At 37.6% G+C, this 13,259-nt stretch overlaps 1 protein-coding gene across 2 annotated transcripts in view; it reads left to right on the forward strand.

Moving 5' to 3' along the window:
• srrm4 (serine/arginine repetitive matrix 4) overlaps positions 1–13,259 on the forward strand; it is a 62,810-nt gene that overhangs the window by 33,260 nt on the left and 16,291 nt on the right. For both annotated transcript variants that reach the window (XM_086315248.1, XM_086315249.1), the window contains 5 exons: positions 2,168–2,290; positions 12,300–12,383; positions 12,507–12,587; positions 12,676–12,702; positions 12,958–13,008. In XM_086315248.1, the coding sequence (XP_086171374.1) occupies positions 2,168–2,290; positions 12,300–12,383; positions 12,507–12,587; positions 12,676–12,702; positions 12,958–13,008 (366 nt within the window). The remainder of the gene's footprint in view (positions 1–2,167; positions 2,291–12,299; positions 12,384–12,506; positions 12,588–12,675; positions 12,703–12,957; positions 13,009–13,259) is intronic.

The raw sequence follows: 13,259 nt of genomic DNA on the forward strand, positions 1-13,259 counted from the left end.
GAGAATAAGCACAAGGTTTGGTTTGACAGATACAAGCAGCTTGCAATAAATCCAGGTGCTTATTGTAAAATTCTAACCATAAATTGCAGGGCCAGATCAAGGGAACGTGCATTTGTGATAGCAAAATTGATTTCATTTAAAAGTCATCAACTGCTGCTTTTAGAGTGACAGCAAATAACAAAGAAGCCAAAATGGGGCCAGTAAAAGAAAATTGCTCTTTGTTCAGGGACATAAAGTGGAGAGTTCAACAGGGCAGAGCAGTTTTCAGCTCGTGCTTGTATCTAAAGCGAATTGTGTATATTGTTAAAATACTTACAGATAGCAACATAGTTACATATAATACAGCACTATCAGGATACATTGCTCACAAAAACAGTGGAGTTATGATACAGTGATTCAGTGCGTGTGTGTGTGTATGTGTGTGTCTGTAATGACTGGCCTTTTGAGACCAATGGTGTTTTTGTACATTTTTGTAATGATCTTTTGGGAAAGTTAGCATCCACTACTTGACTCTTTTGTATTTTATAAGGATTCATAATAGGGTTTTTTTTTTCCCCTTTTCTTCATTATAATCACCAGATTAAGATGAACGGCCATCATTCAGTTGATATTATGTGTTTTGATTCTGGTTGGGATATTTTGCAAGTGGATACAAATTGTATGGAAAACACATGACTCATAAATCATTTCTACTCTGCGTTTGTATTTTATACTGAAAATCAGTTAATGAACTGTTACTGAAGTTGTTTCACCGCTGACATCTCCCTTTGCTACATGAGTGAATAACAGCTTATGCTGTTTATAATGTCGGCTTGTGGTATGTAGAAAACGCTGCATCTTTTGTGCTTGTTTTTGTTTGATCAATAGACCAAAACTAAAAAAAAAAATCAGTTTAGAAAACAATGTCTCAACAAAATCTATTAGTTGCTGTGTTATAGCAACAAATCATACATCTTTGAGTATGAGTTTGAGTTTTGTGTAGAATTGTAGATGTTTTGAGTCTTAGCATCCATATCAGAATATAATACAGGCCCCCATTAAGAAATGCTGAGATTACGATGGCATGTTATTCTTTACTTTACTATTTTTTTCTTCAGTGAAATTCAGTGTATTTGATTAGGCATCCTTAATACCAGGCAACAGTGTGGTCTGACATTTATTCAGCTCTACATCAGCAAGGAGAAAATTAGCCAAATCACCAGGTTATTTAAAGGTTCCTTTCCATCAGCCTTCCTTATCAAACTAATCATCCTTCCGGTGGTTGTCTTTATCTCCCCTATCACCTTTCACACACTTGGTCATGTTGCAGCACCCAGTCTGCCATTTTACATTATTAGTTCCCTGTCAGGGGCACTCCCTCTAATGCTGAGAGGCTAAGGAGAATGAAGGTGAGGAAGATAGAAAGCGACGGGCCCTGCCTGCTCGTCGCTGGGGGAAGAGGAGGAGGCGGCGTTGACGTCCTAATCTCTGGCTCTGATTATCTTCTCATTACAATCAGACGGGAGCCACTCGACGAAGAGGAGAATGTGTAATTACGCTCAAATCTCCCATGACTAAAACAGAGAATAATAAGCAGGGCTAGAACTGTGTGCTCACATCAAATCATTCAGTTTATTTAATCATTCATTCTATGCCGTATTTCACTGTAGATGAAAAGTGGTTGAATTACCCGAACACCTGACTTATGGAAAAATTATTTGGGAGCCAGAAATAATTTTCCTCACTTTTGAAAAAAAAAAAACCCAAAACAAAACAGAAAATCTGAGTGTCTGGTTTGATTACGTCTTATTAAATATATCTAGGTCATAGATAAGGACAAAACTTTAAGAACTGTTCCAGCACAAGGCAGAAAGCACCATTTCACAAAATGGCAGGCCAGCTGAGGCATGTAAATAACTGTATTTCAATTGACACATTGATTTGAATGGTAAATGGCTGACCTCCAATTTTCCTAGAGAGTGGCTGGAGGAAAGAAATGGAGGGGAATAAAACACATACCCAGTCGACCAAAGGGAATAAGGCTAACCAAGCATGTTAAATGCCCCCTCACTATTGTGCGATGGAAGCATTAGCTGTGTGGACAACTGCAAAAATCGCTTGAAGTTCTCACTGAAGGCTCGAGAGCAAAAACTGAATCTTATTTGTCCTTTTTTCTCTTCCCCCACAGCTCAGAAACTACAACCTGCCAGCAGCTCAAGCCTGATGAGAGGAAAGCTGTGGACACAAGGGACAGATATGGCTGCATCAAAGGAAACAGACGCAAACACCGCAGCCATCGCAGGGCCAGGAGGTGAGTTAGCCTTTGTGTTTTCACACATGCCAAGTAGCAATCCTTCAAAATCATCAGGAGGGTTTTCTGAACTAAAAGAAAACAAGTGCTTGTGAAGAGATGAGAAGGTTGAGAAAAGAATGGGCTTTAAACATGTACGATTGTTGATCAGTTGAGTTTTGTGATTAAAGTTTGTTTTGGTTGCGTCTGTAGATGATAAAGCCTTTTTAACAGCAAAACCAACACACCTTCAGGGCCTGATTCTCAACAAGAAACCCAAGCTAATCTCTATATTCCGGTGCAGGAAAAGCAAACACTCTTATCGGGGTAGGAAATACAAATGGTGTAAGGAATTCCACGCTGTGTCATTCAGATGCAAGAGTCTTCTTCACATGCAGAGAAGAACAGTTTTTAGGCTTTTTATTCAGAGTTGGAGAAATCAATCCAGGCAGAGTTGGTTCTTTCTTTCTTTTTTTCTTTTTTTTGGAAAGAAACCTTTTTAATTAATCTGACACCTTCAAAGCCGTTGCAGTTACACAGCAGGGAAGCAGGCAGTGATATGTAAAACATGACTCAAGCAGCATCTGAAGTGTAAGAGCGGATCATAAACATGAATCTCTTCTCTTTGGATGAACTTTACCCGGCGGCTGCTTCTCTTTGTTTTTGAATTTAACAGCAAGCGCAGAGAACACGCTGGCATGCAGGCTTCTGATAATCATTTTTCTGGTTTATGCGTGCAAGAAAAGACATCTGATAGAAGAAAGCACGGTGAGAGAGATTTATAGCATTATTATCTTTGGAACTGGGGCTTTTCTGTGAGACACCCTTCTCACCAGCAGCTCCAAGTTACAGCGTTTTAAAATTTAAATACTAAGAAATCAGAGTAGTTCTCAGTGTGCTGAGTGTACATAGTGCACATAGAACGTACACTAAAGCTCTACCATTGCTGAACCACAGTCTTTTCATCATTTGGTTTGGTAAACCTCTTAAATGATGACTTTACCCTTTCTTATACAGCAGCTCTGCAGCGTATCCATTTCATCAGACAGTAGCAGAGATGATCTTGACTTCATGCAGGGATCTTATTGTGAAACTGTAGGTCTTACTATATGAGGTTTAGAGCAATAAAATGAATGCATTTTCAGTGTCAAATCTTGCACAACACGGCTGCATTCAGACCAAAAAGCACAGCAATGCTAGAAGCTGCAGGAGGTTGGAGAGAATACTGCTACAAGTTCTAGCTGAGACGATGAAAGGAAGTCCACTTTGAGTAAAGCATCCATTAATTTTAATGAGATACTAAACTAAGTCAAACTCTCAAAACCTCATGCTATATCAAAAAAATAAAGAAATGAATTTTAAAAATTGTATCACCAGTAAAGTACTGTAAGATTACAGCTAAAGGTGATTAAAAACACGTTTGTTAGAGGCCATAATGAACAAGCCAGACCTCTCAGCTGTTTTGGCACAAGCCTGGTTCCTGTTCCCGTATTGAAAAATAAACAGGATTAATCATCACTCAGTTTTTATGCAGCACATATGTGGAACGAACTCCAAGAAAACCAGAGCTCTGTTTGTAATCAAGGAGACGATGTATTTATAGCATATCTACTCTACTGTCCTTAAGCTGCCCAGTGTTAGATTTGATTTTATTCTTTCATACTTACTTATCTGTGTTTTTGCTGTTTGTTATGTCGCCCTTATATTTCACATAAATGAATTTTGTGTCCAGTGTGAGGACTCTGTACTTGTTTAAGGTTTGAAGTAAATCTACCTTGTAAAGACTGCAACAATGTGTCCACACATTGTTAATTTGGACTATGTATGTGATTGATAATACAGTGGCATGCAAGATGACATGGCATTGCTGCTGCTTTCTAAAATGCATAACTGCAGGAATTTGTTTTGCTTAATTTTACTTAGCAACAAATTCTTAGGTTTGTTTATCTATAATATCCACTCTTTTGCTTACATTTGATGTCTCCTGGCAAATCTTGTGGAGCCATAGATACATAGACATACATAGATCCATAGTGCATATATCACTGCCGATTTGGTTCTATCATAACACACAATGTTTGGCAACACCGAAATCTTTTACCTAACCTTAATCAAACAATTTTACTTTCTAAATCGAAGCACAAATCATGCTTGGAGGCTAACCCTGATCTCTGGGGTCAAAGACTATTGTTTTGTATTTCCAAAACCAACTTCTCCTCAAGATCTATTTTGCAATGATTTGTATTATACGTATATAGACGTGGACTGTGAACGACACCTTTGCAAATACTAGGAATATTGGAATTAAAGATTCATTCACAGAATCATTAACAGAAATATACTAAGATACCAAAGCAAGTTCAGTGCACCTTGGCATTGTGTGAGCTCTGGGACACTGTTCTTCCACAGGATATTTCCTCATATGGGTGTACGGCTCTTCCTTCATTCCTCCTCCTCTTATCATGTGACAAGTATATAAAACATCTAGAGTTGATTCCAAGTCTTGAGTTTACATTTGGTATCTGGTCTTTGTAATTCTCAGTATGAGGTCCAGAGAGATGTTGATGCACATGAAGGATGTCATTATTGGAAAATTCCAAATAATGCTAGAAGAGAGATAAGGAAAACTTTAAGAGTGGCAAAATCAACAATCTGATGCAAAGGAAAATTCACTGGCCAGCTCAGCAACACCAAAGAAAGACATGAAAGATGACAGACTTCAACTAAAGTGACTGGTCAAAGAATTCATTCCTCTATAAGTTAAGAAAAATCCCTTCAGAATGTTTATCCGAGTCGAGAACAGTCTCAAGGAGGTAGTTGTATCATGATCAAAGTCTAGACCATGACAGCTATGAAAAAATATCTTTGAATAGATGAAATTCTTAGAACAATGATCAGAAGAAAAAAAGTATAGAGAGGTAATAGTTCATGATCAGAAGCAAACAAGCAGTTAAACATGGTGGAGGCAACACTGTGGCATAGGGCATGTATGGCTGCCAGTGGAGCTGGGTCACTGGTGTTTTTCGAAGATGTGGCTACTGAAGTAGCAGGGTGATCTCTGAAGAGTACAGAGTTCTGCTTACTGCTCAGATTCAGCCAAATGTAACAAAACTGATCAGATGACACTTCACATAGCAAATGGAAAATGACCCAAAGTATACTGCAAAATCAACCCAAGAGTTTTCCAAGGCAAAGAATTGGATATTCTTCAGTGACCTAGACAGTCATCTGATCTCAACCCAGCGGAGCTGCTTTTCAGTTACTGAAGACAAAACAGAAGGAAGGGAGACCCTGAAATGAGCAGCAACTGAGGGCGGCTGCAGTAAAGGCCTTGATACTTGATACTTTCTTCAATTTGAAATTCACTGTAGAGCCATTACAATTAATAAATCAAAAACCTGCAGCATTGCTGTGTATGTAGAGATTGTACTTCATAAAGGTCAAGCTGGTAAATTCTATCAAATTATATTTATATTAAAAGACAAAAAACAAGGAAGAGAAACCCATGCACGCTGTTTTGACCGCAAGGTCAACTAAAAAGAGGAAACATAACATACCATAAAGCCTTAAAAACACACAAAAAAGCTATGTGATTACATGATATATCCTCCACAAGCCATCAAGGTTAGATGCATGTGTTTTTTCATTGCCTTTTATTAAAATGGCTAACGAGCTAGATCCATTTCCAAATACTTTGTCTCACTTACAAAGCATTGCCTGAGAAAAATCTCTTTTGTTGAGAAGGACATTTGTTCTGTGGATTGTTATCTTGCTAATTGGCCTGCAGCAATTTGGCAGAGAAAAAAAAGTTAATTATAACATGAGGCCATAAGCCGCTGACACTGGATTCCATCTAGAAATAGTAAGTTGATGTAATGAGTAGGTTTTTGAGAGTAGTTGTTGTCAAATAACAAAAAGAGCAAAATGCAGAAGTAAACTATTTAGATTTATTTCCAGTGAATTGGGTATCGAATGAAAACAGTCTGAACTTCACTTGAAACATAGAAGAAATAAACGTACTTCAGTGCTTCATGGGAGAGAGACATGTTTTGTTCTTTATAATAGTAATATAGGTAATGACATCTTAGATGTAGTCACATACATGTATGGTCTTCATGCATAATCATGGCTCAGATTAAAACATCAATTCTTTAAAAAAAAAAAAAGTTGAATTGAATATATTTTCATCAAAAGTTCCCCAAAAGCTCCCTTTCATACACCATTGTTTCACAAAATCACCACTCCTAGTGCAGCTGGCAATTGACTGCTTTCTCATTCTCCTTTTCATTCTCTCAACTTCATCAAAAGAAAGTGTTTCTGCTGGCAAGAAGAAATGCAAATGCTTGTCTTGTGCTCTCTTTCTACAAGGCCAGAATGGTAGAGGTGTTAATGAGTGACAAAGCGTTCTCATTACCAGGAGAGGGTACTTGGGCTTGGACTGTCTAATCAGCCCTAATGCATTTCAGTTCCTAATGCTACCAAACTGCCGACTACTCCAAGCAGGGCCATTTATTATAGCAGGACACTCTTCTGCATCCGATGAAACAGGCACATACTCTCCAGAGCTCTGTGGTCGTATATATCAAGGGGGAGTGCAGTTTGTCACTGTCTGGATCAGTCCTGATCACACTCAACTATGTGCATGACCTCTGTTTGTGTAACAGGGAGGTACATTAAATTGGACACATAAATGGCAACAATTACCCTCCTGTAAGCATAAAAATGATTCCAAATATATCGTACATAGTTGCATCTGCAGGCATTTTGATAGCTTAAGTCAAATGCTGAGCAATGAAAATAACACCTGAATATTAGTAACATTATTCTATTTTTTTTTTTTTTAAAGGTTTCTCTTTTTAATGACAAGTTTCATTCACTTTGAAATATGTGTGTGAATATATATATATATATATATGCACACACACTCACACACACACACACACATATGCACATTCACATTCAAAGTGGGAGGCTCACACTTTGCACTGACACTTATGCAATTAAATTTATACTGTAGAGAATTGGAAACCTTGATCACGACAATTAGGGTTTTTTTCCTTCTTTTATATTGTTCCATAGCTGCTATGTACTTCTATTACATTAGAGAATCAAGTGCAACTTATTGTTGCTCTTGTACAGTAAAGGTAATTTGCATAATCCTTAAGCTTTATTTCAAATCCCCCATGTCTTTATGTCACTCTTAAGACATGCCAGATGTTTTCCAAGGTTTAATTCTCAATTATCAGTGTCTTTTTACATCACCGTTGTTTGTGGACAAGTGAACAATGCATTAAATGCCTTAACTCAAAAATAGCACTGTGCGTGTCTATTAAAGCCTTTGTTAATGGCTGTTTTATTTGGCAAAAGATTGAAACAACTGGAGCATTTGAACATGCAGGGCTAATGTTAGGCAGAAAAACACACATATATATGCTACAAATGCAGCTTCGGTTTTCACAAATATTCAGTAACTTTTACAATTAATCTTTTAGTCCGTAAGCTACTTGCTCCCTTGCCACAGCAAGTATTTCCACATGTTTGATTTGGCTCCTGTTCCTTTCCTAATGCATCCCCAAAGGGAATTTGTGTCTCTGACTTGGCAAACAAAAGGTCACATTTGCTTGCCAAGCAAATGTGTTAACCACTACACCACTTAGTCTGTAAATTTCCAGAAAATATCCACAAGTTTATACCCATTATGATAACTACTTTTTGTTGTTGTTCTGTATCACCCAGATATGGTTAGTCACTCTCTCATGTATTTCCTTGCTATGAATTTCAGTCTCTTCTGCACTTGAAAGGCCCATTCAGGGGGGCTGTGGTGCTTCAAAAGACCTTCATCTTCTTTTCCACATCAGTCATTTTAAAAGAGTAATGAAGTGGACCACTGGACAGCAACCAAGCTGGTCAGCAGATGGAATACGACCATTTTCTTTCCAGTATAGTGATGAATTCACACTTCAAGAGAAGAAAGGATGGATAACAAGAATATCTCACACTATAATGAGAATGTGGCTATACGCAGAACAATGTGTGCAGAAATAAAGGATCCATGAGCTACATGGAGAGATTCCAACACATTCTCACAGTCACCTGCATTTTTGGCACCATTACAGAGCGGTGGCCAGGGTAAAATATCTGTCTTTAAATTATTTGGAAACCAAAACTGAGTGTACCTCATTGCTTCTTCAAGATGTATATCGCTAGCTGCCTCTGTGCAGGGACTGGAGATGAAATTTACCTTTCGGCTATGGTACATTAAAGTATTATGCTTTATCCCTGTTAAATTCAGAAATAAATTATCATCTCCCAATCGAAATCATAAAATTGCTCAGCAGGCCCTGCAGCTCAAAAAGTGAAGGTCTGTATTTTAAGTTCAAGATCAAATCTGTGATCCTCCCTCTGAGTAAAGTATAGTGACGTTCGCTGGCATGTTATTTGTTTTATGTCTATACCAGTTTGGAAAGGATTTTTCATCCTTTTGTCACGAGATTATCTCGTATGGGACATTTGGATCACAGATAATCTTGCTTATGATTGTTGTGAGAGAGAATCAGGATGCATTTATGTGCAGTTATGTGCTGCCAGTGATGAGTCATGTGGATTATTTTACCCCACCCATTCTGTCATGGTTATTTATCTGTAAATACTTTTAGGGAGGAAAGCAATACAGCAAATTCCCAAAGAATATATCAATCAGTTTCCAAAAAAAAGAAGAAAAAAAAGACTTTGACGCTGTGAATAAAATCACAATGCAATGATCTACAAATCATTTGTAGATCATTGGATATATATATATATATGTTTTGTTTTGTTTTTTGCTCCAAGTCGTCTTTTAACAGCAAAAATGTTTGGGGACTGTGGAGAGCAATTACTGTAGATTTGAAAGCCAAATGTTTTCCCATGCTTGATATAGGATTTCAGCTGCTCAACCGTCCAGTGCCTCCTTTGACATATTTTCCATTTCATAGTGTGCCAAATGTTCTCTGCTTCCTGCAGGCAGATTAGTTACAGCACCCGGACTGTTTCGCTGTTGAGTCATGCTGTTGCAATACATGCAGAATGTTGTTTTGGTATTTTGCTGTTCAGAAAGACAAGGACTTCTCGGAAAAAGGAAGGCAGCCCATGTTGCTCCAAAATCTGTATATTATGCAGCATTTATGGTGCCTTCACAGATGTACAAGTTATCAGGCAGTGTGTACTAGTACAGTGGCTGTGGCGGTTCGCCTAAACTGCCCCCTTGTCACAGTAAATGCTACAAATTTTAGACAGCGGTTTGCAAAGCTGTCTGTGTGAAGGACCAAAGAAGTACAACCAGGCTAGTCCTGCTTCCCTTTACCCCACACAATGTTAGTGCAATGATTTTTTTTTAAAAAAAGATTTTGATTCACTAGACCACAGAGCAGTTTAACTTGGACTGTTTTCTGGATCTTTATATACTATATATTTATATCCTCAGTAACATTTTAATTTGCATTTATGGCACAAAAACAAACTTTTTTAATTAGCAGTGTTTTTCATGTTCCTGACACCTTAGACAAATTTTCCACCACGGATTTGTGAACTGTAGATTGTGCAGATTTTGCACATACTCGTGTGTGTGTGTGTGTTTATGTGTGTGTGTGTGTGTATCCTGAAAAATAGTATTACACCGCCAAACTATCTTCCATGAATTGATGAAAGTAAATGCCTAATTAGTTGGGAGGTGTTACACTAGGTGTATTTTAGCCATACAAATAATACAATGAATAACTTAGTAACTTAGTAGAATTGATAGCAAATGGAAGACAAATCGTGGCGATCGTGGCTCAAGAGTTGGAAGTTCACCTTGTAATCGGAAGGTTGCCAGTTCGAGCCCTGGCTTGGACAGTCTCGGTCGTTGTGTCCTTGGGCAAGACACTTCACCCGTTGCCTACTGGTGGTGGTCAGAGGGCCCGGTGGCGCCAGTGTCCGGCAGCCTCGCCTCTGTCAGTGCGCCCCAGGGTGGCTGTGGCTACAATGAAGCTGCCATCACCTGTGTGTGAATGGGTGGATGACTGGATATGTAAAGCGCTTTGGGGTCCTTAGGGACTAGTAAAGAGCTATATAAATACAGGCCATTTATTTTTACCATTTACAAACCACACTCTTCTGGATGACAGTCCAGTGCTTTCATCCGCAACATTTATTCATCCACCTCAACCCTATACCACTTCTATTGTTTGACTTTTCCTAACTTCCTAAAGGTTTCTGCCAACCTGAAAATGCTTTTTGGCAAAAGGCAAACTTCTGCCTCTGGCCTGTAGAAGGCTGCTTTTCAGCAAAAAAAAAAAAAAAAAAAAAGCTTTGATATTCCAGTAAACAATACTTGGCACCAGTTACACTTTATATATTTGGCTACAGAGCTTTTGAACATAGTGAAGCATTTTGGGCAGTAAAGCTATGTTTTTCCTTCAGGGTGTGGTTAAAAAAAAGCAGAACAAAAAAACAGTGGCTGCAGGAATTTGATTCATCAGTTTGATACAAATACAGCTGCAAATAACAACTGTGGTGTAAATACTGGGTGTGAAAATAGGAAACTACTAAGTTAACCACATAAGCTTAGGAGTAAAGCGTAAACCAGTCAATAATTAAACCTCTGGGGTCGACGGACCCAAATCACATGATCAATTTAAGATGGCATAGCAGCAAGATGTAGTCTCCCTGAGAATCCATTTCAGCTTGTGTTAAAAGTGCTTCCAACTATATACCAATTTTTAAATTGTATTGATAGGCCATGATATTTTTTCCTGTCTGCTGGAAGAAAAAAATGGGTAAAAACTGCATTTTTTCAAGTCCTGCAAGCACTTAAAAATACATGAAAAAACATTCCTTTCCTATTGGTGGACAAATGTACCATGTTGAGCAATCCAAATATTAGATGGCAACATGTGACATTTGGTTATTTAGGAAGAGGGGGAAGTTTTAGGAGTGATAGCAGTGAGAGTGAGAGAAAAAGAAAGTGAGTTTTGAGAGATTTGTGACGTTTAGTGTTTTGTCTTGTTTATTTAGTGTGTAGTTAAGTCGTCTGTTTTGTTTTGTTTGTCAAAACAACGGGGCAATGGCTGAATGTCACAGTTGCTAAAAAGCCACCAAAGGCAGATTGCAATGTAGAGTTTGACTCCAGGTGGCAAACAGGAGGAGTGATACACCTCCTGCTGTCAGGCCTGGAGGTACCAGGCTTGTGATGTGCTCCTCTGTCTTATAGTGGACAGAAACTATTTTTTGGAGTGGCAAAAATAATTTGTGTGGCATCCTATTTGATGGACACCTGATTATTATGTAAATAGTTTTAAATGTTTATTTAAAAAAACAAAAACAAAAACATATGTGTATATATATATATAGATATATATATAGATATATAGATATAGATATAGATATATATATATATATGTATATGTGTATATATATATATATATATATATATATATATATATATATATATATGTGTATATATATGTGTATATATATATGTGTATATATATATATGTATATATATATATGTATATGTATATATATATGTATATGTATATATATATGTATATTAAATTTACAATTTATATTTGCATTCGCATCTGATTTTAGATTTAATGTGTTAATAGAGTATGTGAAAATGAGAAGAAAAAAACCTTTAAATTCAGACATGTGGTACCATTGCTGAAAAGAATGATACCAAACAAGGCAAGGTAAAATATAGAGGTATAATCAAAAGTAGTCAACAACAGCCAATTATACTCTGGACCCCGGAGGGTTAAACAAACAGCTGGTCCAAGCTTTAAAACTGTACAGCATAATTCTTAGGGATATTGAGCTATTAGAAATTCATTTACATTTCTTTATAGGTGTAAAGGCTTCTGCATTGAGTAATCTTGAAAGAATATAAGTCAGAATATTTTCGATTCAGTAGATCAAAAATCGCTGTGAAATTCTTGAATGTAAGACTGTGTATCATTCATTGGATCCCAAAAAGATAACAAACGTGTCCCCTCTGCTCTGAATTTGCTCACAGTCCGTCCTTTGATGAGGAACCTTCCCCTCGGCCAAAGAGGAAGAAGAAGAAGAGGAAGTCTGAGCGGAAGAGGAAGAGGAAAAGGTCAGTTTCCAAAATTAGATGACACTGCAGTGTGATGTGTGTTGGTGTGGAAATAAATAAACCAAGGTTTGTGCAGAGGAATGCTTTAAATTCATATTTATTTTAAAATTTTTCCTTATTTAGGTCTCCTTCTTACAGCCTGTCACCACCGAGGAAGAAGAAAAAGAAGAAGAAGAAGAGCTCCAAGAAAAGCAAGCGGCACAGGTAAGTACAGTAAATGCTAAAACAATATACAAAAACAGTTGCACGAGTTTTATATTTATGACTTAAATCATCTTGTTTCCCTTTTCAGGTATACCTCCAAGAAGTCAAAACACAGGTACATATATGATTTTTTTCTTCTATAACCTCTGCATGTCTGCTTGCACTGTGCACATCTCATTTCTAAAAGAAAGACGGTTCATAACAGGATGAGTTCCTGTGTAACAGTTGGTGCCTGCTTTCAGCAAGATTACTGGATTTCCACCTGAAACGCAATTCTCTTTTAGTATCAGCAAGTATGCAAGCTGTCTGTGCAGGCTTCGTCAGTATCAATACCGCTCTCTCATGATATTATTCTCTTTCATCCTAACAGCTCTTCAAGTTTAAAACATAAGAGGAAGGATGAACGCAAGCACAAGAAAAGGTCAGTGTGTGACTGTTGCATCAGAATGTACTCTCCAGGCCCTACACTATTTTTTCCCCCTCACAACCTCCTCTTCTTCCAGCAATGGTAGTCCATCCAGTATTTTCAGAATACCCACTGTCGAGGAGGAAAAAGAGAGGATACTGCAAAATACTATCCTGTAAGGGCAAGATAGGTGAATACAGAAACGTACCGCTTTTATATTTCTTGAGCTAAGTGTGAAAGAACCTTTGCAAACAGAAAAACTGATT

This window comes from Aulonocara sp. 'chitande type north' Nkhata Bay, linkage group LG12 (assembly GCF_057382095.1).
Source record: "Aulonocara sp. 'chitande type north' Nkhata Bay isolate Kocher_YH1m ecotype deep benthic linkage group LG12, A_spYH_male_GT1.1, whole genome shotgun sequence".
Taxonomy (NCBI): Eukaryota; Metazoa; Chordata; class Actinopteri; order Cichliformes; family Cichlidae; genus Aulonocara; species Aulonocara sp. 'chitande type north' Nkhata Bay.